The 25,882-nt window shown below is 43.5% G+C and overlaps 1 protein-coding gene across 1 annotated transcript in view; it reads right to left on the bottom strand.

Moving 5' to 3' along the window:
- Positions 1–6,271: 6,271 nt before the first annotated feature.
- The window catches only part of CMTM8 (CKLF like MARVEL transmembrane domain containing 8), a 109,457-nt gene continuing 89,846 nt past the window's right edge, over positions 6,272–25,882 (bottom strand). Inside the window, exons 2-4 of the mRNA XM_012769174.2 lie at positions 17,043–17,216; positions 8,601–8,717; positions 6,272–6,702 (exon numbers count right to left, since the gene is read on the bottom strand). Coding sequence (XP_012624628.1) covers positions 6,619–6,702; positions 8,601–8,717; positions 17,043–17,216 — 375 coding nt within the window. The 3' untranslated portion in view covers positions 6,272–6,618. The remainder of the gene's footprint in view (positions 6,703–8,600; positions 8,718–17,042; positions 17,217–25,882) is intronic.

Below are 25,882 nucleotides of genomic sequence, written 5' to 3'. Positions count from 1 at the left end.
ATGATTATACAATATGTCTACTCATTTACCATTTGACAGACATTTGGGTCGTTTCCAGTTTGGGCAACTATGAATGTACTGCTATGCGTATTCTTGCGGAAATCTTTTTGTGGACATATTTCTCATGGGTAAATATCTCGGATTGGAATTGCTGGCTTATAAGTGTTTAACCTTATAAATAATTATACTATTTTACACTCCTACCAGCAATGTACTCTCGTACAGATGCTCCAAAACTTTGCCAACAACTGGTATAAGTCAGGTTTTTTGGTTTCAGTCATTCTAGATGGTGTGAAGTAGCATCTCACTGTGTTTTTTTTTTTTTTTTTTTGAGACAGAGTCTCACTTTGTTGTCCAGGCTAGAGTGAGTGCCGTGGCGTCAACCTAGCTCACAGCAACCTCAATCTCCTGGGCTTGAGTGATCCTTCTGCCTCAGCCTCCCGAGTAGCTGGGACTACAGGCATGCGCCACCATGCCCGGCTAATTTTTTTATATATATATCAGTTGGCCAATTAATTTCTTTCTATTTATAGTAGAGACGGGGTCTCGCTCTTGCTCAGGCTGGTTTTGAACTCCTGACCTTGAGCAATCCGCCCACCTCGGCCTCCCAAGAGCTAGGATTACAGGCGTGAGCCACAGCGCCCGGCCTCACTGTGGTTTTAGTTGGAAAAAAAATGCACCACTTTTGATCTCCGAGTTCTTCTCAGGAGTTTAGGCCTTGTCCTCATTCTTATAGAGTCAATGTTCTTTGGCACTTAATGGCCAACTTACATCCAGAGAAGGGAGCCACCTCCTAAGAATGACTATTTGTCTTTGAGACGCAAGGTAGAGTTCTCACACGTTAAAATGGTTGGAGACCAGATTGTTCATGTTCCTCTTTCACACTCAGCTTTCCTATTGCAATGGCCAAAGACAGTCAGGAGGTGCTCCTGTGAGCGTGCATCCTCACTCCCATGCAGTTGCCGTCTTAAACAACAGCTCCAGGACAAGGCCTGAGTCACTCTCAAGCTCTCGGAATTCTCTTTTTCTACCCTTCTATTACTAAATAGTACTGGTGCTAATGTTGACTTCTCCCATCATTTCTGCCATCTATTTATGCCTCTATGGGAACTTACTATCAGAAAGTAAATTAGAAGCAAGATCTTATGCCCGTGCTTAAAAGCTATTTGCCAGGACGTCCTGTGTCATGGTTAGGATGCATGCTGCTGCAAGTAACAGAGATTACTTTAAGTGAGTAGACCTGCTCATGGAATTGCAAAGTCAGAGCTTGGTAGCATTCAGGGCTGAATGGATTCAATGGCTCAATGATGTTATTATCAATTTTTTTTTTTTTTTTTTTTGAGACAGAGTCTCACTTTGTTGCCCAGGCTAGAGTGAGTGCCGTGGCGTCAGCCTAGCTCACAGCAACCTCAAACTCCTGTGCTCAAGCGATCCTCCTGCCTCAGCCTCCCGAGTAGCTGGGACTACAGGCATGCGCCACCATGCCTGGCTAATTTTTTCTATATATATTAGTTGGCCAATTAATTTCTTTCTATTTATAGTAGAGACGGGGTCTCGCTCTTGCTCAGGCTGGTTTTGAACTCCTGACCTCAAGCAATCTGCCTGCTCGGCCTCCCAGACTGCTAGGATTACAGGCCTGAGCCACCATGCTGGGCCTGATGTTATTATTATTGATGAAATTTTCTTTCCACCTCTTTGCTCTTCCTTTGTTGCCATTATCCTGTAAGTAGCTCCCTCTTAGGGTTACAAAATATTTGCAAACAACTTCCTGGCTACATATTTTCTCATCCAAGGAGAGGACTGTTGCTTCTAAGAGCCCTATTAAAAGAGTAAGCACAGGCTGGGCATGCTGGCTCACACCTGTAATCATAGCCCTTTGGCAGGCCAAGGCGGATCACTTGAGTTCAGGAGTTTGAGACCAGCCTTAGCAAGAGTGAGACTCCATCTCTACTAAAAGTAGAAAAATTATCTGGGTGTGGTGGCATGCACCTATAGTCCCAGCCACTAGGTAGGCTGAAGTAGGAGGACTCCTTGAGCCTAGGAGTTGGAGGCTGCAGTGAGCTGTGGTGAGTCACTGCACTCTAGCCTGGGCAACAGAGTGAGACCCTGTCTGAAAAATATAAATAAAAAAACAAAAAAGCACAGATTTAATCATTCCACAATGTATACATATATCAAAATATCACGTTGAGGCTGGGTGCTGGGGCTCATGCCTGTAATCCCAGAACTCTGGGAGGCCGAGGCGGGCAGATTGCTTGAGGTCAGGAGTTCGAAACCAGCCTGAGCAAGAGTGAGACCCCGTCTCTACTATAAATAGAAAGAAATTAATTGGCCAACTAATATATAGAGAAAAAATTAGCTGGGCATGGTGGCGCATGCCTGTAGTCCCAGCTACTTGGGAGGCTGAGGCAGCAGGATTGCTTGAGCCCAGGAGTTTGAGGTTGCTGTGAGCTAGGCTGACGCCACAGCACTCACTCTAGCCTGGGCAACAAAGCAAGACTCTGTCTCCAAAAAAAAAACAAAAACAAAAACAAAAAATAAACAACAACAAAAATTATCACGTTGTAACCTAAAATATACATAATTATTATTTATCAATTTATTGAGCAGCCACTGTGTGCCAGGTGCTTTAAATACATTATTTAGTATAATCCTCACAGTTAACTCCAGCATGACCCCAGCAGTTAATACACTTGCTCTCCATACTAGCTATAGGACTTTTATCAGATCGCTTAACTTCTTTGTATCTCAGTTTTCTCATCTGTAAAATAAGAATAATCTAATATCTACTTCATGGGGTTGTTCTGAGAGTTACATGAGATAAAAGATGGAAAGCTCTTAGCACAGTGCGTACAGTAAAGGTTTAATCTCATATATTAGGTGTGACCAAAAAAAAAGAGTAAGCATACTTCTTAGAACTCCAAAGCAAGCCTGGGTCACATGACTGTCCCCCAACCAATCACTATGGCCAAGGAGTGGTACCATGCTGATTAGCTTAGGCGGAGCCATAGAGAATATTTACGTAAAGCCAACAAATGCTTCTTGGGTTGCCACCTTTGAGAGTACTTGTGTGTGTGTGTGTGTGTGTGTGTGTGTGTGTGTGTGTGTGTGTGTGTGTGTGTGTGAGAGAGAGAGAGAGCATGTCAGTGTGCCTGTATCCTAGCATATGCCCAGATCTTTTTTGTGTGTGAAAATCCATCTTTTCACTTAAATTTCAATAAAATTTTGGTTTCTTTCCCTTGTGAAAACCCATCTTTTCAATAAAAAATAATTGTCTAGAGGACAAAAATGTGTACCTTATATTGATTTTATACCTAGAGCTGCATCTTCTGCTGTTAGCACTTCTAAATGTCTGTATTCTTTTTTTTTTTTTTTGAGACAGAGTCTCACTTTGTTGCCCAGGCTAGAGTGAGTGCCGTGGCGTCAGCCTAGCTCACAGCAACCTCAAACTCCTGGGCTCAAGCGATCCTCCTGCCTCAGCCTCCCGCAGCTGGGACTACAGGCATGCGCCACCATGCCCGGCTAATTTTTTTCTAAATATTTTTAGTTGGCCAATTAATTTCTTTCTATTTTTAGTAGAGACGGGGTCTCACTCTTGCTCAGGCTGGTTTTGAACTCCTAACCTCAAGCAATCTGCCTGCCTCAGCCTCCCAGAGTGGTAGGATTTAAATGTATTTTTTTTTTTTTTCAGACAGAGTCTCACTTTGTTGCCCAGGCTAGAGTCGGTGCTGTGGCGTCAGCCTGGCTCACAGCAACCTCAAACTCCTGGGCTCAAGCAATCCTACTGCCTCAGCCTCCCGAGTAGCTGGGACTACAGGCATGCGCCACCATGCCTGGCTAATTTTTTTTTTCTCTATATATTAGTTGGCCAATTAATTTCTTTCTATTTATAGTAGAGATGGGGTCTCGCTCTAGCTCAGGCTGGTTTTGAACTCCTGACCTCGAGCAATCCTCCCGCCTCGGCCTCCCAGAGTGCTAGGATTACAGGCGTGAGCCACCGCACCTGGCCTAAATGTCTGCATTCTATAAAGAGATATTTTCCACGTATTTAAAATCTTTTGTGTGCTGATGCCCCAAAGGGATTTTCCTATGAAGGGAGCAACTTAAAAATCAAAAATAAATTATCGATATTGAACATTCCTGTCTCTAGGTTTTCTTGTAGTTTTCAAATATCAGCTAAATATTTATCTTTTGGGGGTGTGAGTTGGGAATAGCAATAAAGAGAGACTAATTGCCTAAAGCATTTTATTGATTTGCCACGAGTGGGTAAATACATCAAATTACAAACCCACTCAGCTCCATCTAAGAGGACCCAGGAAGGTTTTGGAAGGGCTGAGAGGTGGATGCAGATGGTGAGCACAGATGGCAGAGCGGAGTTTAAGTACATTGTACACTATCCCTGTAATAATATTTTTCAACCCCCCAGAAACCTATTCTTCTTGTTATGTTGGCTGTATTGTGTGTGGCTTTGATTTTTTTTCTTTCTTTCTTGAGAGAAAAATTTAAAGCTAACCCAGTTCAAAACTTACAGCTTCATCTGAACAATGGAGAATATTTTGTTGTCTAAAAACCCACACGTAAAACTCACTCAGGAACAAGCTCTCTCAGTACTCAAAAGAGGAAATAATAACTTCTTTTCAGTTAAAAATCAATGCTCTTTGTTATAGTTGTTGTTTTGGTAAACTCTCAGGGTAACACACAGGGTCGTGTTCCTGAAAAACCGCAAATAAAGATGAGACAGCAAGTGGCTCTGCGTGGACACAAACTGGGCATTGTTCCTCTGAAACAGATCTCTTTAGTGCTGCCAGTTCAGGAGAGACCTAAAATTATAGTCTATCTAGAGAACATCTCAAAAAGTGTGGTTTATGGCACATTTTCACCTCAGAAGTTACTTCCTTTAAATGTGGTCATGATTACAGAAATGACACACACACACACACACACACACACACAATGCTCACATGGAACATAAAAAGCAGGCTTCTGTTTTCAGAAACATACCTCTATAGGTTACCGTGTTTCTGCATTTTATGGAGCCTGGATTGCAATAAAAGTACTTTAAAAACCCACACGGTATGTGGAAGATGCATGTGCTTCTTTGAGTGTGAGAAGGTGAGATGAATGGATAGAAGGGCAGAGCACACAAACTCCGACTAGTTGCTATTTCAGCCTTTCTGCAAAATCAGCAAGCGGGAGGCTGTCCCACAGTGATGACTGGGAATTAGCTCCAAACAGATCACAGCCCCTAATTGCCTGCAGGTCTGCACGGTGAAAGTTCAACCTCCCATGGCTTGTTGACTGCTGGGCTCAGAGTGGCCTTGTGAGCTCTCCAACACCCACCTCTCATTTTTTTTTTTTTTTGGAGCCCACTCCTTTACTCCCTCTTTGGGCCTAGTCTACAACCCGAGAACATTCTTCATTGGCACTTTCAAAGGTCTGGGGTGGGTATTATTGGGCCGTGGAGAAATCTTGACTCTCCTATATAGGGATCAGCAGAGCTTAGATAAGGAATTAGAACCAGAAAAACAGGAGGACCAACACAATGAACAACAGAAACAACCTGCTGAACAGGTGAGAGACCAACAGGTGAGGGCCAGGGAGTCATATCAACAGTGCACGGCGTCAACTCCCTTCTCTGTCATCGACTACACTAACGTTTCTGTGGTTTTCTGTTTTTCAGAAGAAGCTCATATTGAAAAATTACCCAAGATATACTGCTGTACAAGCAATAACCGTCCTACCTAAAAACATTTCCTGTAAGTGCATATCTGCTTTGCCAACTTGAGTTTTTCTCACTATCTGATAATATCTAATAATGGAGTTATAATATATTCACACTGGAGATCTGACATATTGAGGCCTTTTGGTCCCACAGTTTCCACAAAATATGGTACAACGTGGTACTGTGGTCAGCAAGATGATTTTAAGGGACATTTAGACATTTATCCTTTGAATGGTTATATAGTTATTCTAATATGTATTAGAATGATTATATTCTAACATGTATTAGAAAAAATATCAGGAGCACATCAGTCACAGTGCTCAGTGGGCCAACTTGTTAGCAGGTGAGAATAATGGACACAGATCAATGATCCTAAGACTTGGGGATGTGAATCTCTCCTGCCTCCCTGTCCTGGTGACTGTGGACCAATGTCCTTCTGGCAGCATCACCCCTGAGCATCCCTGCGAGGAGGAAGACCCCCCCCCCCAGCACCCAGCCTCTGGCTTCAACAATAGGAGGTGACCTTTCTCAAATCAGACACGACATGAGTGGGGATTTTGTAACATTTAATCAAAAAAGAATCTGGCATTTAAAAAGTTAGGTTTCAAAACCTGACACATTCTTAATATTAGCCATTTATCTATTTAAACATTGTCTAAGAAAATAAGGTCTATGAAAACATCAATAAGACACTTAAGAGTTCATTACAAGCTACAACACTTTGCAAATAAGTATCCAGTTTAATTGTAACAAATGATAATTTGCGAGCAAATTTAACTAAGTATATAAAAACATTAGTTAAATACAATTCCCTGGAAATATACATTATACCTACAGCTGTTTTTACAGTGAGAGTCTTCATTTTTTATTTTCCTTTTAATTATCAAAATGGTAAGTCACTGAATGGTCCTGGATCTCCATGCTATAAAACTGAAATATGTATTTCCAGCGTAGCAGATGGTGACCAGGAAGGCAAAGAACTGGAGAAAACAAAGCATAATAGACAGGGGTTTAGGGCACATTGTAATTAGCAAAATTATCATTTCACTTCCATTGAATCATGTATTCAGGACATTCCCATGAATCCAGCCTTTCTCATCTAAAACTATTTTATTGGCTCAATTACTTTCCTTCTGAAATGATTTCTAGCTATGCTGCTTTTATTTTGGGGAACATATCTGGAAAGGCCTGTAGTTCTTCTCAGATAACCTCACTTTGGAGTGAATATGGCGGTCGTGAATCTGAGAAAAGCATATAATTTCTAATTCAGTACAAGTGATCTAGGCCGGGGCTCAACCTCAGATTGCTACCGGGTCAGCTCACATAAATGAGTTGAGCGGCCAGAGCAAGCAACAAACCCACATGGCATGTGTCGCATGTGTGAGGAATGAGAAAACACAAGCCCTTCTTAAGGGGGCAGCCTCTGCCCACTGCTAGCCCATTGTTGCTGTGTGTTAACTTGAGCCCAATCCTGCCAAAGCTTGTGATTTCTAATGTAATGTGCATCCATGCTCTTTACCTTTAAATAGAGATTTTCAAATATAAGCAGAAGAATATAATGAACCCCAACATATACCATCAGCCAGTTTTAATGCTATCGTTTTGACACTGTCTAACCACCTTTTTCACTCCTTCCCTCCAACAGGCTTCTTTTGGAGATGGGATGTTTTAAGGCCAATCTCAGAAAAATTCTTTTTTTTTTTGAGACAGGGTCTTGGCTTTGTAGCCTGGGTTAGAATGCAGTGGTAGCATCATAGCTCACTGCAACCTCAAACTCTTGGACTCAAGCAACCCTCCTGCCTCAGCCTCCCGAGTAGCTGGGACTATAGGTGTGCATCACCACATCTGGCCAATTTTTCTGTTTTTTGTAGAGACGGGGTTTTGCTCTTGCTCAGGCTAGTCTCAAACTCCTGGCCTCAAGTGATCCTCCCGCCTTGGCCTCCCAGAGTGCTAAGATTACAGGCATGAGCCACCATGCCCAGCCCAGAGAAATTCTTAATACTAGTGTTTTAAATAGAAACAATAATACAGACTTTGAGTTTAAAAATGAAAAGAGAAGTATATAAATTAAAAAGAGGTTCCTCATTCCACTTCTCTCCTTTCCCAATCTCAGTCTCTAGAAGGAACCTCTATTGTATATATTTTTCTAGGCATTCTCATCTCAATGCACAAACAAACAGTTCTACTTATTTAAAAAAACCCAATCACATTCTGTTCATTTTCTGTTACCTCCCCCACTTAATAATTGTAGGCAGCAGGATTATTCTTGGCATGTCTCGAATAGTTTTTCTCCTTCAATTCATGTTCTGGCCATTTGGCTTTCACTCAAGCACAGTCTTCCAGCCTCCTCCCACTTTAGGCCATCAGGAGGCCCCATCAATATTTTTTTTTTTTTGAGACAGAGTCTCGCTTTGTTGCCCAGGCTAGCGTGAGTGCCATGGCATCAGCCCAGCTCACAGCAACCTCAATCTCCTGGGCTCAAGCAATCCTTCTGCCTCAGCCTCCCAAGTAGCTGGGACTACAGGCATGCGCCACCATGCCCGGCTAATTTTTTCTATATGTATTAGTTGGCCAATTAATTTCTTTCTATTTATAGTAGAGACGGGGTCTCGCTCTTGCTCAGGCTGGTTTGGAACTCCTGACCTCGAGCGATCCGCCTGCCTCGGCCTCCCAGAGTGCTAGGATTACAGGCATGAGCCACCGCACCTGGCCCCCATCAATTTTTGATGTTCTCAAACCAATAAGCTGATTGCCAAATTGTCACTGCTGCAAGTGGTGCTTTCTCTTGCAGGTAACTTTGTCCTCCTGCCTGATTCTAAATGGGCCTTGCAGAGGGGGGAGGAGGAGGAAGACCATGGGGGATTAAGGGCTCACTCACCGACGAGGCCGCCCAGCTGTTGAAGTTGTGGCTGTCCCTTTCCGGGGAGACGGAGGATGCGTCCACAATGGCGGCAGACAGGTACAAGACGAAGGCACTGCCGTTAAAGTACAGGCCCTGGGAAGGACAGAGGATAGCGTGTTTAGGCAGCAAGGGAGGGTCTGGGTATTTCTGGACCTCAGAAGTGGCCAGAACTGTACCTTGGGTGTGGTAAGGGGCCCAAGTGGACCCCTGCAGGCGGGTGGGGGACAAGGCTGTGAGAAGGCAGCTGGCAGAGCCTTGGGGAAGTGGCAAGTTTGAGAGGGTTTTACACCTGCTCATATACACTAGCCCATGGTTGCTGTGTGTTAACTTGAGCCCAATCTTGTGAAAGCTTGTGATTTTTAATGTCATGTGCACCCATGCTCTTTACCTTTAAAGAGGGATTTTCAAATATAAGCAGATGCCACCTCCTACCTCTGCAATTGCTTTTTTTTTTTTTCTCTTTCCTGAGCCAGGGTCTCGCTCTGCCTCCCAGGCTAGAGGTGCAGTGATATCATCACAGCTCACTGCAACCTCCAACTTCTGGGCTCAAGTGATCCTCCCACCCTGGCCTCCTAGAGTGCTAGGATTACAGGTGTGAGTCACTACCCCTGGCCTTCTATTTGCTTTTTTTTGTTTTAATTATTTTTATTTTTAAATTTCAGAATATTATGGGGACACAAACATTCTGGTTACATGTATTGCCTTTGCACGGCCCATTTGCTCTTGACTGGCCCTCAGACATGTCTGAACAAAGACCCAGGACACGGCCTCCCCCCCGACAGGCCCAGCTGATCTTCTAACCCGCAGCTCCAAGCAGGGAGCGACATGGAAGTGAGCTCCTCTGTTCTACACGCAAGTTCTCAAAACTACAAAGGAGAGTATAGATTTTATTTTAGCCCTTTGGGAACTAAGCACACCCTTGGCTTCATCTTATTTTTTCCTATTCTTAGAGAAGAGAGATATGTAAATCCAAGTAGGTATTTGGTTTCCAGTTATATTTAAACTCCAGGAAACCATACTCTGACATGTGCCTGGTCCTGGCTGAACATGGGGGAGGGGGAGGGGTGGAGTGAAACCAGCAGCAGAAACCAATGCAGGTGGGAAGAGGGCAGTAGCTCCAGGAATAGGCCCCCTGTGGTCCAACATCTTTCCCTCAGTAGTTCAGAGATACCACCCAACCGGGTAGGGGGAAGGGAAGGAAGCAATGTTTTTCTTCTCTGAGAAAAAAAGGTATGCAGATTTTCTAAATGCAGGCCCCAGCATTCCGAGATGGATTGTGTATCTGTTACCACCCTTTGCTCACGCTGTCCCTGGGTTACAGCTTAGTCTTTATGATAAGGGCTTCATCAGGGTGAGACCCAGGGTTCAGCTTCCCGAGACATGCACGTGCCATTAGAAAAGTGTCCCCAAAGCAGCCCTGGCTTCCCTGGTGACTCACTGTGATTGTTTGCCATGTTATTTTTGGTCTAGAAACACATCAGTGCATTAAAACAAAAACAAAAGAAACCTCCAACCTTACTGGTACCCCCCCACATCACCTGTTCGAATACAGAGTTATGCACATTTCCTATTTGCCAAGTAGAAGACTCCCCACCTTTGTAAGAATGTAAATAGTTATATGTTGCTACCTTCTATTTATTTATTTATTTATTTATTTAAGCATATTATGGGGGTACAAGTGTTAAGGTTATATATATTTCCCATGTCCCCCCTCCCCCCTAGAGTAAGAGCTTCAAGGGTGTCCATCCCCCAAACATTGCACATCTTACTCGTTGTGGTTGTATATACCCATCCCCTCCTCCCCCCTCCCACCCTCCTGACACCCGATAAATGTTACTCCTATATGTCCACTTAGGTGTTACCTTGATAAGGGTAAAACCCCCATCTATTTATCACTTGGCATCAGGCACCAGAGACCCCACCCCTCGCAGAAGACCCCACATCAGCATAATACTAACCTGTAACCTGGCCAATTAACTAGCCTATTGCCTGGTGGGCATTAGCAACCTGGCACCCCACCCCTCGGACTACCCTAACTTAATAAAAATGGGAAAAATCCGGTAGACAGTGCTCAGAGTCTGGTGGCGAGGTTTGGTGGCGAGGCCCCTCTGAGCCCGCTGGTGGAATAAACTTTGATTCTCCAGTTCTCCGTGTGCTGCTCGGTTTGTCCTCGGGACCACCCCCTGTCACATTCGCTGTTACAACCTGAGTATCGGAAGACTTCAGTTTCCATTCTGTACCCTTTTACAGTGGGAGTTAAACTTATTCTTCTTTAATAAACAAACTAGCCATGTATTACTTTTGAAACATCAAAAAAAAAATTTTTTTTAAGGTAATACATTTTCATGATAACGAAACAAAATCCAAACTGGAAAAGAACAATCTGGAGTAAAAAGGAGATGTCTCCCTCTCTACCTCAACCCCTTCTTCTGGAGTAGACAGATGCAAACACTTTTATACAAACGGAGCCATAGAGTTATTTAACTTGCTTTTATATTATCATTTAAAAAGATACCAAAGGCATCTTTACATGACAGTTCAAACAGACTGACCTCATTTGGTACCAATACCTCATGATTTAACTTTTCCCCTATTGATGGGCATTTTCATTTTCCTAGTTTTTTCCACAATTACAAACACTACCAAAATGAACATCTTGGAACATGCATTTTATTTTATTTTAATTTTTGAGACAGAGTCTCACTCTGTTGCCTGGGCTAGAGTGCCGTGGCATCAGCCTAGCTCACAGCAACCTCAAACTCCTGGGGCTCAAGCAATCCTCCTGCCTCAGCCTCCCAAGTAGCTAGGACTACAGGCATGCGCCACCATGCCCGGCTAATTTTTTCTATATATTTTTAGTTGTCCAATTAATTTGTTTCTATTTTTAGTAGAGATAGGGTCTCACTCTTGCTCAGGCTGGTTTCGAACTCCTGATCTCCAGCAATCCACCTGCCTCGGCCTCCCAGAGTGCTAGGATTATAGGCGTGAGCCACCACACCTGGGTGGAGCATGCATTTTAAAGCACCTACACATGTCCAGTTCCCCATACAAGGAAGGATGGTAGCAGAATTTCTAGCTGAGCACATGGCTAGAATGAAAATTCCTCCTTTCTTGGGAAGAGGTGTGTCATGTGACCACCGTTAGGCTAATAGAATGTGAGCAGGTGTAACCTATAGGACTTCAACGTCCTGCCTGGCAGGGCAGGGGTATGCCCTGTCCTTCCCCCAACTAGAATATGGATGTGATGGCAGGTGCTGAAGCTGCCACAGCCTGGGCCCCAGGCCAGAAACCAAGTGTTAAAGATGGCAGAGCCACAAGACAGGAGGACCTGGGGCTCTGGTTGATCTCAAAGAATGTCTGACTTGCCTCTGGGCTATTTTAGGAGGGAGAAACAAGTTTTAAACCAATGCTGTTTTGAATCTTTCCTAGGGATCACACCTATAATCAAATCGATTATACCCTTAATTTACAAAATGGGAAAAACTATACAAGTCCCATCCATCTCAAAGGAGCCAATACTTCAAAACAGCCAATACTGTTAAGAAGCTATGTAATCTGTAAAGTGCTCCACTTGCATAATTACTTTTCTTACACCTGTTTAATGACTGTATCAATTAGAGGTCAGTTAGAGGCAGTCATTTAGAACTCGATTGTGCGCTTCAGACTAAGGCACTTGGATTGGTTGGTTAATGGGAGACAGGAAGGCCGGTGCGGCGGCTCACGCCTGTAATCCTAGCACTCTGTGAGGCCCAGGAGGAAGAATCACTCAAGGTCAGGAGTTTGAAACCAGCCTGAGCAAGAGTGAGACCCGTCTCTACTATAAGTAGAAAGAAATTAATTGGCCAACTAAAAATATATAGAAAAAATTAGCTGGGCATGGTGGCGCATGCTGGTAGTCCCAGTTACTTGGGAGGCCGAGGCAGGAGGATCGCTCAAGGTCAGGAGTTTGAAACCAGCCTGAGCAAGAGCGAGACCCCGTCTCTACTAAAAATAGAAAGAAATTTAATTGGTCAAAAATATATAGAAAAAATTAGCCGGGCATGGTGGTGCATGCCTGTAGTCCCAGCTACTCGGGAGGCTGAGGCAGAAGGATCGCTTGAGCCCAGGAGATTGAGGTTGCTGTGAGCTAGGCTGACGCCATAGCACTCTAGCCCGGGCAACAGAGTGAGACTCTGTCTCAAAAAAAAAAAAAAGGAGACAGGAAGACTCAGTGGATCCTGGTCATGGCATGCTTGCAATAGGTGACAGTAGGGACCTATTTCTGCAGGTTCAGGGAGGCTAACTGGCGACAGAGCCAACAGGAAGGTGCCCATTTTATGTCTTTTATGCCTTGCTAATAAGTCAAGTGCTCCATTCTGGCACCATCCTCTGTGCAAGGGTCTTTTGGGAGATGACGAATAAGACTTTCGGAGCTGCTATGCTGAAAAGACTACAAAGACACAACACCTGGGCTGGCACTGCTCAGAAGGGCACAGTGGAAACGACCACCTCCAAGGGTTAGAGAACTTGAACATCTGCGGACACTGGGTGGCAGGCAGATTCCAGGGTTGACAACTGTAGTTGGCATTAGGAGACCTATTCCTGGCTATCGAACATCCTCCCAGTGCCTCAGTTTCTTCAAAATGGAAATAACCCATTCCATCCTTGTGGAGTTATTGTGAAGACTAAATGAAATTATATAAAATATGAAGGACCCAGCATGACAGCTGGTGTGCAGTAGGTACTGAAAAAATGGTAGGAGGAGACAAACACCCCCTTGCCCTGTGGACTCACAGGGTTTTTAGTGAGGTCAGCAGGGATGAGCTGAGCTACTGAGGGTGAATCCTCAGGAAATACACTTGTGGAGGGGTGCTTCGTGCTAGGAAGAGGGCAAATTTTATTGCTTTGAACTTTTAGCTCAAATCTGATTTGTCAGAAAACACACCCAAGACTCTCTGGGTAAATGATCTTATAACAGTTATAGCCCAGGAGCTTAGAGGTGCTAGCAAGAACCAGCTGTGGGTCCCACTGCATATTAAAAATGGATATAGGTCACCTTCCACCTTTTCAGACACATTAAGGTAATGGCCTAGGGTTAAGATAGGATTCCAATGCAAAGTTCATGCCTCATCAACTGGGAAGCTACATGCAAGATTGGGAAACTCTGTTTTTTTGCAGTGTCCCATGGGTGGTCTCTCAGCCACGTTCCCAGGCCTACCAATCCCTTCCCTGCAAGCTTAGGTTCTTTAAATGCTCTGAAAACCAAGAGTAAATTCAAAAGTCATTTGACAACGAAAGTTGACTGGACAGGGGGGTGATGTGGTCTTTGTTATTCCTCTTAGCAGGAAATTTCATATGTTCTTGTGGAAATATTCATGTGTCTTATTACAATGCTGCCCCAGGCTAAGGGGCATGTTACAGTCACATATTGTAGTAAATGCACCAAATTTACCTCATTGCCTTTCTAAATTTTGGAAAAAAAAAAAAAAAAAAAGCCTTAATTCACAACTTGCCCAGAGGTTTCAATTCAGGGATTACAGACTTACAACTATTTCTAAACTAGTGCTTCTTACACTTTAGGTGCCTAAGAATTATCTGGAAAGCTTGTCATGAAAGATTCCCAAGCCCTCTACAGAGTTTCTGATTCAATCAGCCTGGAGTGGGGCCTGAGATTCTGCATTTCTTGCAAGCTCCCAGTGCTGCTGGTGGTCCAGGGACCACACTTTGAGTAGCAAGACCCTAGGAGTCTTGCTCCAGCACCAGGAGCCTGCCTCAGCCCAAAGTCCTGGCCTGACCCTGCTGGGGCACAGCAGTCAGGCCAGCATCTGAACCCCCAGGCTGTTCTGTGCCTGGAGATTCTGCCGGGAAACAGGCAACACAGAAGTTTAGACAGAGCCTTCAGTTGGTAAATGGAAACTTTTTCCAGTCCTCACTTTGGAGATTCAGTTAAAACTGTTTACCCAACTCACAAACGCTTCGAGACGTTACAGACGTGTTTTTTAGTTGGAACAGTAAATAAAAACCCCATCCAGAACTCAGACCTGTTTGACCTGTAGCGTCTGCTAGCAGCAAATGACATTTTAAAAATGTGGCTGGAAACATTTTAAAATTGGGAGAGTTCACGAAAAAGCCCAGTTTCTGGATTCTCTTAGGAAAACAAACAGAAGATTTAGCAATCCTAGGGGCACGTTTCCAGCTTTTTTCTTTATGAAGCAAAGAATATTCTCAAGTTGCTTCATCTGCTAACAAGTGTGTCTGGTGGCAAGAATTCAATACCACGTTGAGTTTGCTCACTTGCCTGACCCTGTCTGGTCCCTCACACACGTGAGTAATACAAGCCCTGACCCAGAGGCCAACAGCCTTGCTTAAGGAGATTAATGAATAGACCATTCTGAAGGGACTGAAAAGTCCCAGTCTCCTGACTTCCGGTTGGGGTTCTTAACTACTGCTCAGGCGGATGAGTGTAGCAGGATGAGATCAGGAAAAAGACATGGACCCCTATTGTGTGCGTCTGTGCAAAGTCACAAGACTCCAAACCTCAGTTTCCTTATCTGTAAAATGGGGACACACCTTAGGACAGTAAGTTCTCAAAATGCAAATCAAAGTATTTTAAAACTAGGATGTACCAGGAGGGGGCATTGTTTATATTTTTAAAAGTGCCATTAAAGACAATAGTTAACAGATTCCTTTGTTCCTTCTGCACTACCACTGCTTCACTTGACCAGAAAAAAAAAAAAAAAAAAAAGGACAAAGAGTTTAAAAATTGTAATGTAATAAATCAATGAAGGAGTTTTAGGCTTAAGAAGAGAAAAAGACTATCTATGATCTAGACAAGAGGTCAGCAAACTATGGCCTGTGGGCCAAATATGGCCTCTCACGGTTAAATAGAGTTTTACTAAGCACAGCCATACTGCTCATTCATCTAGAAATTGCCTGGGGCTGCTCTCATGCTGCAGGGAGAGTCCAGTAGCTGTGACAGACAGAGCACAGCCCACAAGGACTACTGGACTTCCTATCTGGTCCTTCACAGAGAAAAGTTTGCCAACCTCTGATCTAGACAATGTAATTAGAAGTTGAGACTCAGGAAAAAAGTGGAATTAAGGTCCTGTTCACTCCTGGATCCCAACAGTTTGCTGCCATATTACATTATCCAAGTTCATCCAAGTTCACAGTCACTATCTTCAAGACCTCCTGCAGGACTCATCTTTCTCCAAAAGGGCATTCCTTAAGTTCCCCCAATTCACTTTGATGATTCCCTCACTCTGCGTTCTCATAGTTACTATTACCGCAAGGTGCTCACTCTTTAGCTAACTTGAATTTTTTTTTTTTTAATCTAACACTCAAATGAGTCTTTCCTTCCTGATGCCCACCCAGGGAAGAAGAACACTGATATCAACCGTTTGCTTCTGCTGCCCTAGACAGCTATGTGCACCTTGTATGGAATTACCTTTCAAGCCTGCAACATTTTAATTCTCACTTTTGGATCTTGGGAAACAGTCAAGAGTCAGTCAATCTGCTTTGTGAAATAAAATGAGACTTGTTTTCTTGTGGCTTAGCTCTAAAGGCAGCTTAGAACAAAGCCAGGTGCATTTGGAACAATGAAAGCATTGTTTGAAAGCCTGCCAACTTCAGTTCAGTCTACAATCCACAAATAGACTATATTTCAAATTTGGTTCATAATTCAATTCTTTGGAACTGGATATTTTCTGATATATTTGTTGTAAACAAAATAGCATCACCTTAGAGCTCTGTTTTCTACATATACACATGTGGCACTACTTGGATTTTTTTAAAAAAATCATATGGCCACTTAAAATTCCCCAATAAGACCGCCAATGCTGCATGGCAAGGGGAACCTTGTCTGCCATCTGTGAACCAACTTAGGATGTTGTCTGTTTGATCTTCAGGATGAAGCTAAATGTCACTTCCTCTCTGAAGAGTTCCTAGCTGTCCCAAGCTGAGGTGGCAACTTCCATCAGTGTTCTTGCTTTTGTTCTAACTCTTGGTGTATGGTGTGCTCTAACATCAAAGAGCTACGATGTACAAATGGTTCAGGTTGTGGCCCAGGAGAGGTTTGAAGGAAGATCTGCAGAGGCTGGTGCCTTGACACATCTATTTCCAGGTGACATTATTTACAGGAAACTGGTAAAATACGTCTGCATAAGAGAACCCAGCTTTTCTTGATTCAGTCTTCTGAGAATTGACTTGTGATTCTGCCTAAAAGGAGTCCCTGTACTTTCCAATGCGCCCAGTTTGCCACTCTGGTGTAAAACACTTCACAGATAATTAGATCATGTTGAGGTCATCTGCTGTGTTGGGTCCTCCATGGCATGGCCCACTCTTTGTGGGCAGAGAGACAATCTTGCACTGCCTAGTGAAGGACTAATGCCATCCTACCCAGTAGGCACTGGGCAAGACCACCACCTACGGCTTCCTTACCACTGTTGTCCAGGGCACCTGGGGAATCCTGGTGTAGGTCATCGTTATGTAGATAATGAGGAAGAAGACGGTGAGGACCCAGTAAAATACAGCTACAAACATCACCCAGCCAAACGCAGGGACCCGGAAGTACTCAGTTCCAGCGATAAGTGTCCATACCAGCAGTCCCAGAACCTGCAAAATGGCAGAAACAGAAAGGAAAAGAAAAGGGAGGCAAAAGTAGAAAATAGAAAGAAGTAGAGACAAAGAAAAAAATAATTACACAGAGTGTTCATTGCAACTTTCATGCATATACCCACCCCCCCAACTTAAAAATATAACAAGATTTGCAAACAAAAACGCACATGCCTATCAACGCCAGCCAGCAGGGTAACCGTGGCGGTAAGGGTGGGGGTGGAAGGGGGGACTCTTAAAACTCATCTCTAGCCAATTGTTGTGGGCCAGTGTTGCCAAGTCTTCCATTTTTTTATCCAGGAGAACACAGAAACTCAAGCTTGTACATGATAATTGGATTTTTAAATATCAGCACTAATTAAGAGTTTTAAAACACCACAGGGAGCCAAACAATACCCGTGGCGGGAATTTGCTCACAGGCTGATACCTGTCAAGGAAACAAGACTGTAGGTTGAGGTGGGTCCCTGGGACTGACCTGCTCTCAAAGGATGAACCTCTGGGCATTCCCCACCTGCCACTGCTGCCCACCTTGCAGGTGAGAACGCTCGAGAAGGGAAAATGAGCAACGGCCAGTCCAGATGCAGACACGCAGTATCTTACCACAAGTTGTGCATTTATCCCAGCGATAGTCATCCAACTCTTCACCATCGCTGATGAGTAAACCAACCCTAAAGCCAAATTAATGTCACTCACTGGCTAGAGGAGGACTTCCATCAAGGAAAAAGAAACTGACCCTAAACTGTAGGTGTCTTGAGTCCTGGACAAAGGAAGGTAGGAGCAAGGTACGTGCTAACATTCTAGCACCTTCCAGGGACGAGGAGGACTTTATTCCTAAATCATGAAAAAGTTAGTATCTGAATCACATCCTCAGGGGACAGCAGTGGGAGTCCAGAATGGGCTCTGGCTCCTCCAAGTCCTGGCTTGCTGTGTCTCTCGGGACAAAGCATCATTTCTGTTTTAGCCTTCTTTGTGGTATATGAAACAAAATACTACAGTCATTTTAATTGCAAGGCTAGGAAGATAGATTTCACTCCTTTGTTCAACACTCGAGCGCCCACAATACCTGACTAATTCTAACCATCTGACTAATGGTGACAGATGCTATGAAGGGAAGTACAGAGTATGATAAGGGTCTAGGGTAGGGGCCATAACCTAGCTGGGAGACACAGGAAGTGTCACAGAAGGTCACGCCGATGAATGACCCGCAAACTGTGTAAGACCTAGTGAGACGGAGGCGAGAGACAACATGGTGGGTAAAGAGCAGCACACAGGCAAAGGTCTGGAGGTAGGAAGGCCTCTCTCTGCCGCCTTCTAGAACCTGCGAGAAAGTGTAGGAAGTTAGGACGTTGGTGTAAAATGTCAGAGAGAGTGGGGAGGGTCAGATGCCGTGGGCCCAGGAGGTCTAAGGATTTTGTGTTTTATTTTAAGGATGGTGGGAGGGGTTTTTTTTTTTTTTGAGACAGAGTATCGCTTTGTTGCCCAGGCTAGGGTGAGTGGCGTGGCGTCAGCCTAGCTCAACAGCAACCTCAAACTCCTGGGCTCAAGCAATCCCCCTGCCTCAGCCTCCCGAGTAGCTGGGACTACAGGCATGCGCCACCATGCCCGGCTAATTTTTTCTATATATATTAGTTGGCCAATTCATTTCTTTCTATTTATAGTAGAGACGGGGTCTTGCTCTTGCTCAGGCTGGCTTCAAACTCCTGACCTCAAGTGATCTGTCTGCCTCAGCCTCCCAGAGTGCTAGGATTACAGGCGTGAGCCACCGCACCCGGCCAAGATGGTGGGAGCGTTTTAAGGGAGAGAATGATAAGATCAGGGTAAGTGTATATGAGACCACTCTGGCTATGCAGGGAGAACAAGTGTATGGAGAGGAGGGGGCAAGTTTAGGGACTGTTGCAATAATCCAAGTAGGAGACAATGATGTCTTCAAGATCAGTATGGTGGCAGTGATAGTGAGAAACCAGTGGATTCAGGACAAATGTCAGGAGTAGACAGGACTTTAATAGATTAGATATGGAAGGGAAGTGGGGAAGAGGAGGAGGGAAAGGATAAAGTGGAATGACCCTTGGCCTCTGGAGACATTCATGAAGTAGATTAGGGTTTCATTTGTTCAGCTGGAATAATGAAAGAGGAACAGGTTGAGTGGTTGCTGTCCATGAGCTCAGTTTTCAATCTACCCAGTCTGAGATGGCCGGGACCTCCAGGCAGGGATCAGAAGAAGCAGATGCTGAAGGGAGAAGACTTCAGGCCCTTCTTTAAGCCCCAGACAGGTTCCCCAGGGACATTTTATTTTATTTATTTTACTTATTTAGTTTTTTAGACAGAGTCTCACTCTGTTGCCCAGACTAGAGTGAGTGCCGTGGTGTCAGCCCAGCTCACAGCAACCTCAAACTCCTGAACTCAAGTGATCCTCCTGCCTCAGCCTTTGGAGTACCTGGGACTACAGGCATGCGCCACCATGCCCAGCTAGTTTTTTTTTCTATATATATTAGTTGGCCAGCTAATTTCTTTCTATTTATAGTAGAGACGGGGTCTCGCTCTTGCTCAGGATGGTTTTGAACTCCTGACCTCGAGCAATCCACCCACCTCGGCCTCCCAGAGTGCTAGGATTACAGGCGTGAGCCACCGAGCCCGGCCATATTTTTATTTTTTGAGATAGTCTTACTCTGTTGCCCGGGCTAGAGCGAGTGCTGTGGCGTCAGCCTAGCTCACAACAACCTCAAACTCCTGGGCTCAAGCGATCCTCCTGCCTCAGCCTCCCCCGAGTAGCTGGGACTACAGGCACATGCCACCATGCCTGGCTAATTTTTTTCTATATATTTTAAGTTGGCCAATTAATTTCTTTCTATTTTTAGTAGAGACAGGGTCTTGCTGTTGCTCAGGCTGGTTTCGAACTCCTGACCTTGAGTAATCTGCCCGCCTCGGCTTCCCAGAGTGCTAGTATTACAGGTGTGAGCCACTGCGCCCGGCCTCCCGAGGACATTTTAAACTCCTTGCTGACAGCAGCCACGTCCCGGTTACAGCATGGATGCCCGCGCTGGAAAGCAGTGGCTGCTTCTGCTCTTCCACTCTTTAGGGTTGAATGCTGACGTTCTTTCAATCTGCTTGACGCTGTATATGCATGCCAGAAAAAAGCTCCTTAATGGAGGTACGTTTTAGTGCTTATACTTGTGGTAACAAAGTGTATCCAAAGGGAAGATGTATAAAATCTGAAGATACAATTCCAGAAAGCACTAAGCCTCACACTAATGAGGTTTTGGGGCCCCAGATTCATCCTGACAGGTAACCTATCCGTGTATTTCTCACATTCCGTTGCATCAATAAGACTGGCAGCAGACATGGCATGGCAGCGTCTGAAACATTTCGGGCTTCTTAATTCAAACTGAGAGGGTCAGAACAGCCATTGACTGATGATTCACACAGGAAACATCACAGGGAGGAAGAGGCACCGCTAATGTGTTTATGGTATCTCTCCACAGGATCACAAGGGCTTAAGAGTTTCCAGCACAAGCCTGTGTCCAGCTAAACAGGCTCAACTAACAGCTCTTGGCTCTGAATGCAAAAACGGTTTTCATTATTAAAGCAAGCGAAGCCTACTGTCCAGGGCTGCATTGTCTAATTTGCTAGCAGTGGTCATCTTTCACACAAAGGGACAATACTGTTAACTGAGCCAGCTCTCAAAGAGCAGGAATACTTGACCCATGACCTCACCAGCACACACAGTCAAAAGAATGCCCCTGGTCAAGAAAAAGAATTGTTCTACCCAAGCGAATTTCCTAGGTAACTGAAATATATCTAGAAGTAAACCTTTTATCTCCCATTATAACCAATACCAATAATAAAAAAAAAAATCACTCTTCAAAAATGGTATTCATCTCCTGCTTTGTGTGTGTGTGTGTGTTTTTGAGACAAATCCTAAATCTGTATTTGCTTAGAGTACAAAAGAACTGTTTATTTTTTTCCCTGATAAGTATTTTTTTAGGCTAAGACTTTTTTGAATGGCTAAGACTTCAAAAACACATTTCAAAAATCATACATACAGGTGAAAAATCAACACAGAAGAATATAAAGAAAAGACAACCCCCACCCCTATTCAGGCATTGTCAATTGAAGAAAAACCAACATTAGCAATTTTGCATTTACCCTTCCTGATCGCTTTCCTTGCATTTATAACTACCACCTGCACATCCTTTTCTTTCTTTCTCCTTTATAAATATGGATCACTCTGTACACGGTACCTGTAACTTGCTTCCTTCAGTCAGCAATACCATGGGGGGCACCTTCCATTCTATTCTGCACAGATCTATGCCAATTTTAGCAGTTGCTCAGTTTTCCATAATTCATGTAACTACTCCCCTATGGATGGAAATTTAGGTTGTCTTATGTTTGTACAAAAATGTCCAGGAAAAAGTCTTATAATATATAACCCTGCATACCTGAATTCCAAAGTAGATTTCTAGAAGCGAAATTTCTAGGATAAGTATTTTAAGCATTAGAAGTACTGCCAAATTGCTGTGCAAAAACCTTGTACTTATTTACCTTCTCATCAGTTATGCGTGCTCTTCCTTTCCACCCTCACCAGACTAAATTCCCATGTTTTAAATGATTAAAACCCCGATTTTAAAAAAGAGAACCCATGTTTTATTTTTCACTGCTTTATTGAAATACAGCATAAAGAAAAGGGTACAAATCCTGGGTGAACAGCCAGGGGAATTTTCACCGACTGCGTAAAGCCGTATAACCAGCATCCAAAATCAAGAAACAGGACATGACCCGCACCTGGAAACCCCAACCCCACTTCTAGTTGCTCCTCTCCTCTAAGGGTGACAACTATCCTGATTTGTATCACCCCAGTTTTGCCAGTTTTTAATCTTCATATAAATGGAATCCTATAGTATGTCATCTTATGTCTGGCTTCTTTTGCTCTACATGGTGGGAGTCATCCACTATGTTAAATGTAGTTCCGCCATTCTCCTGGCTACACGGCTATGGCTCTCAAACTTGAGTAACCATCAGAATCCACCCGGAAGGCTTGTGAAAACAGACTGCTGGACCCATCGCCAGAGTTTGTGATTCAGATCTAGGATGGGATCTGAGAATTTGTTAGAATTTTTTTTCTAATAAGTCCCCACCTAATGCTGATGCTGCCAGTCCAGGGACTACGCATTAAGAACCAGGGATGTAGTATTCTTGTTTCTGTTTTAATTTGCATTTTCTTAAGCAGTGGTGAGAATGGTAGAACAATTTTTCAAATGCTTATTAGCTACTTACAGTTCTTACTTTATTTATTGATAGGTCTTTAAAAAATCACCTTCTGATTTGTAGAGATCTTTACATAAGACAGATAGTAACCAACAACATAGGTGGCAAATAGTTTCCCCATCCAGTTTTTTTTTTTTAAGTGTTATCTCATTGTGGTTTTTTTTTTTTATTTTAGTATATTATGGGAGTACAAATTTTAAGGTTTCAATAAATGCCCTTGCCTCCCCTTCCCCCACAAGTCTGAGTCTCCATCATGACCATCCCCCAGATGGTGCACATCTCACTCATTATGTATGTCTATACCCGCTCCCCTCCCCCTCCCACCTGCCCAATACCCTATTACTGTAGTACCTATGTGTCCACTTAGGTGCTGCTCAGTTAATACCAGTTTGCTGGTGAATATATGTGGTGCTTGTTTTTCTATTCTTGGGATACTTCACTTAGTAGAATGGGTTCCAGCTCTAACCAGGAAAATATAAGATGTGCTATATCACCATTGGTTCTTAGAGCTGAATAGTACTCCATGGTATACATATACCACATTTTATTAATCCACTCTTGGATTGATGGGCACTTGGGCTGTTTCCACAGCACTGCAATTATGAATTGTGCTGCCATAAACATTCAAGTGCAGGTGTCTTTTTTGTAGAGTGTCATTGGATCTTTTGGGTAGATGCCCAGTAATGGGATTGCTGGATCAAATGGTAGATCCACTTGTATTGCTTTAAGGTATCTCCATATTGCTTTCTACAGAGGTTGAACTAGTTTGCAGTCCCACCAGCAGTGTAGGAGTATTCCTCAGTTTTGTTTTTTAAGTTCATGGAGTCTTCTGTTATACGGAAATTTTTAATTTTTACATAATTAATTGGTTGCTCTTTAACTCTTTCATTTCTACCTGCTTAAGGAGGTTTTCCTCAACATAAGATTATAAAAATATTCTCCTATATATTTTTATAGTTTCATATATACATTTACTTTTTTTTTTTTTTTGAGACAAAGTCTCGCTTTGTTGCCCAGGCTAGAGTGAGTGCCGTGGCGTCAGCCTAGCTCACAGCAACCTCAAACTCCTGGGCTCAAGCAATCCTCCGGCCTCAGCCTCCCAAGTAGCTGGAACTACAGGCATGCACCACCATGCCCGGCTAATTTTTTGTATATATATTAGTTGGCCAATTAATTTCTTTCTATTTATAGTAGAGACGGGGTCGCTCTTGCTCAGGCTGGTTTCGAACTCCTGACCTCGAGCAATCCGCCCGCCTCGGCCTCCCAGAGAGCTAGGATTACAGGCGTGAGCCACCGTGCCCGGCCTACATTTACATTTTTAATACAACTAGAATTGAGCTTTATATATGGGGTAGGAAAAAGCAATTTTTTTCTAGCAGATGGACAATTGATCCACTATCAGGTATTGGTGATTGCCATATATTGGGTCAGTTTCTGGAATCTTTATTCCATTCCACTCATTTATGTTCACTGCTGAGCCAGTGCCAACTGCTGTAGCTTCAGCAGGTATTTTGGGCTTCTAGGTAAAGATGTCAGACTGAACACATGAATCTAATTTTGCTCCCCGCAAAACCCTTTTAACATTTTCAAGAGGATGGGATGACTAGGAAAGGAAGTAAAAAGTATTAATAATACATTTTTATTAATAAAATCTTAGAACACATATGGACAAGGAAAAACTGATCTAACCAGCCTAAGAACAGAGTTCTAAGCAGATTAACAGGAAAGTCAAGAACCAAACCGACCTTGCTGTGAAGTCTGAAAAGACTCAGGCACCTCTAGGACTGGGAGCAATGATGGAGGTAAGGACAGGAGAGGCTAAATGAAGAGGACTGGTTGAAAGTAGTTTGGAAGAAGCTTGGCCCCTACCTTCTGCTCTAGTGCAAACCGCTGGGTGGCTGTCCCACCTCTGTCATTAGAAAGTGTATTCTTTATTTATTTTTATTTTTTTGAGACAGAGTCTCGCTTTTTTGCCCAGTCTAGAATGAGTGCCATGGTGTCAACCTAGCTCACAGCAACCTCAAACTCCTGGGCTCAAGCAATCCTGCTGCCTCAGCCTCCTGAGTAGCTAGGACTACAGGCATGCGCCACCATGCCTGGCTGATATTTTCTATATATATCAGATGGCCAATTAATTTCTTTCTATTTATAGTAGAGACGGGGTCTTGCTCTTGCTCAGGGTGGTTTCGAACTCCTGACCTTGAGCAATCCGCCCGCCTCAGCCTCCCAGAGTGCTAGGATTACAAGCGTGAGCCACCGCGCCCAGCCAGAAAGTTTATTCTTTAGATCAGGATTCCTCAACCTCAGCCCTATTGACTCTTTGGGCCAATAATTCTCTGTTGTGGAGGGCTGCCTGTGCATTGTAGGATGTTTACTGCAGTATCCCTGTCCTCGATCCACTTGGTGCCAGCAGCAAACCTCCATCTCTCCCCTCTTAATGGCAATCAGAAATGACTCCAGACATTGTCCCTGGGAGGCAAATCACTTCTGATTGAGAAACATTATAAAGAAGGTAAAACAAAATAGAGAGGCTCTGGATTGAGGGACACAGTTGAAGGTTTGAGCACTGTACTGAAAATAGGGGGTTTAGATGATTTAGTATGAAGACTTCCCCATTCTTCTAATCCCTAATCATTCCCTCTACTTGGTTCTTAGAATACTGGCAGCCAGGTCTTTGCTAGCGTAAGAGAAAAGAGATGAAGATATTGACTCAAGGGGCTCCCTAACAGAGCCTCGCCAGGTCAATCTACAATGAAGCTCAAAATTCATAAGCCCCATCTACACACTCAGAGAATCCGAACAGTTTTGCACTCTTAAAACACAGGCAGGTAACCAAGATTACCAGATCTACAAAGAACGCAAAGCCTGTATAACAGAGCAGAGAGCTGAGACCAAAAAACAAACTGGAAGAAACTTTGAAAAGGAGGAAGAAAACATTTAAAAAAAAAATCATCCATCATCTAAAGAGAAAAGATATTACAATAGTGAAAAAGAAACAGGTTACAAGGAAAACACAAATAATCCTTCAAAAACAAAAATAGTTTTTGAAATTAAAAATAGGATAGCAAAAATTTAAAACTCGATAGAAACATTACATGATAATATGGAGAAAACCTCCTAGAAAAGACAGCAAAAACCAACCAACCAAACAACAACAACAACAAAAGAAAAAACAGGTGAAATAAAGTAAGTTAGAGGAGGGGCTCAGGAATTCAAACATCTGATTAATAAGTTCCAGGATGGGTGTCCCAGAGACTGAAGAAAATGAAGGGAAAGAAATGAACTATAAAATAAGAAAACTCAGAATTTAAGGACATGAATTTCTATATAAAAGGTCTCCTTTGAGTAGTCAGCACAATGGATGAAAATAGACCCAAACCAAGGTACAGCAGAAATTTCAGAAC

The sequence above is a fragment of the Microcebus murinus genome, chromosome 1 (assembly GCF_040939455.1).
Source record: "Microcebus murinus isolate Inina chromosome 1, M.murinus_Inina_mat1.0, whole genome shotgun sequence".
In the NCBI taxonomy this organism is placed as follows: Eukaryota; Metazoa; Chordata; class Mammalia; order Primates; family Cheirogaleidae; genus Microcebus; species Microcebus murinus.
Note: the sequence above shows the minus strand (reverse complement) of the source record. Positions and strands in the feature narration are given on the sequence as shown.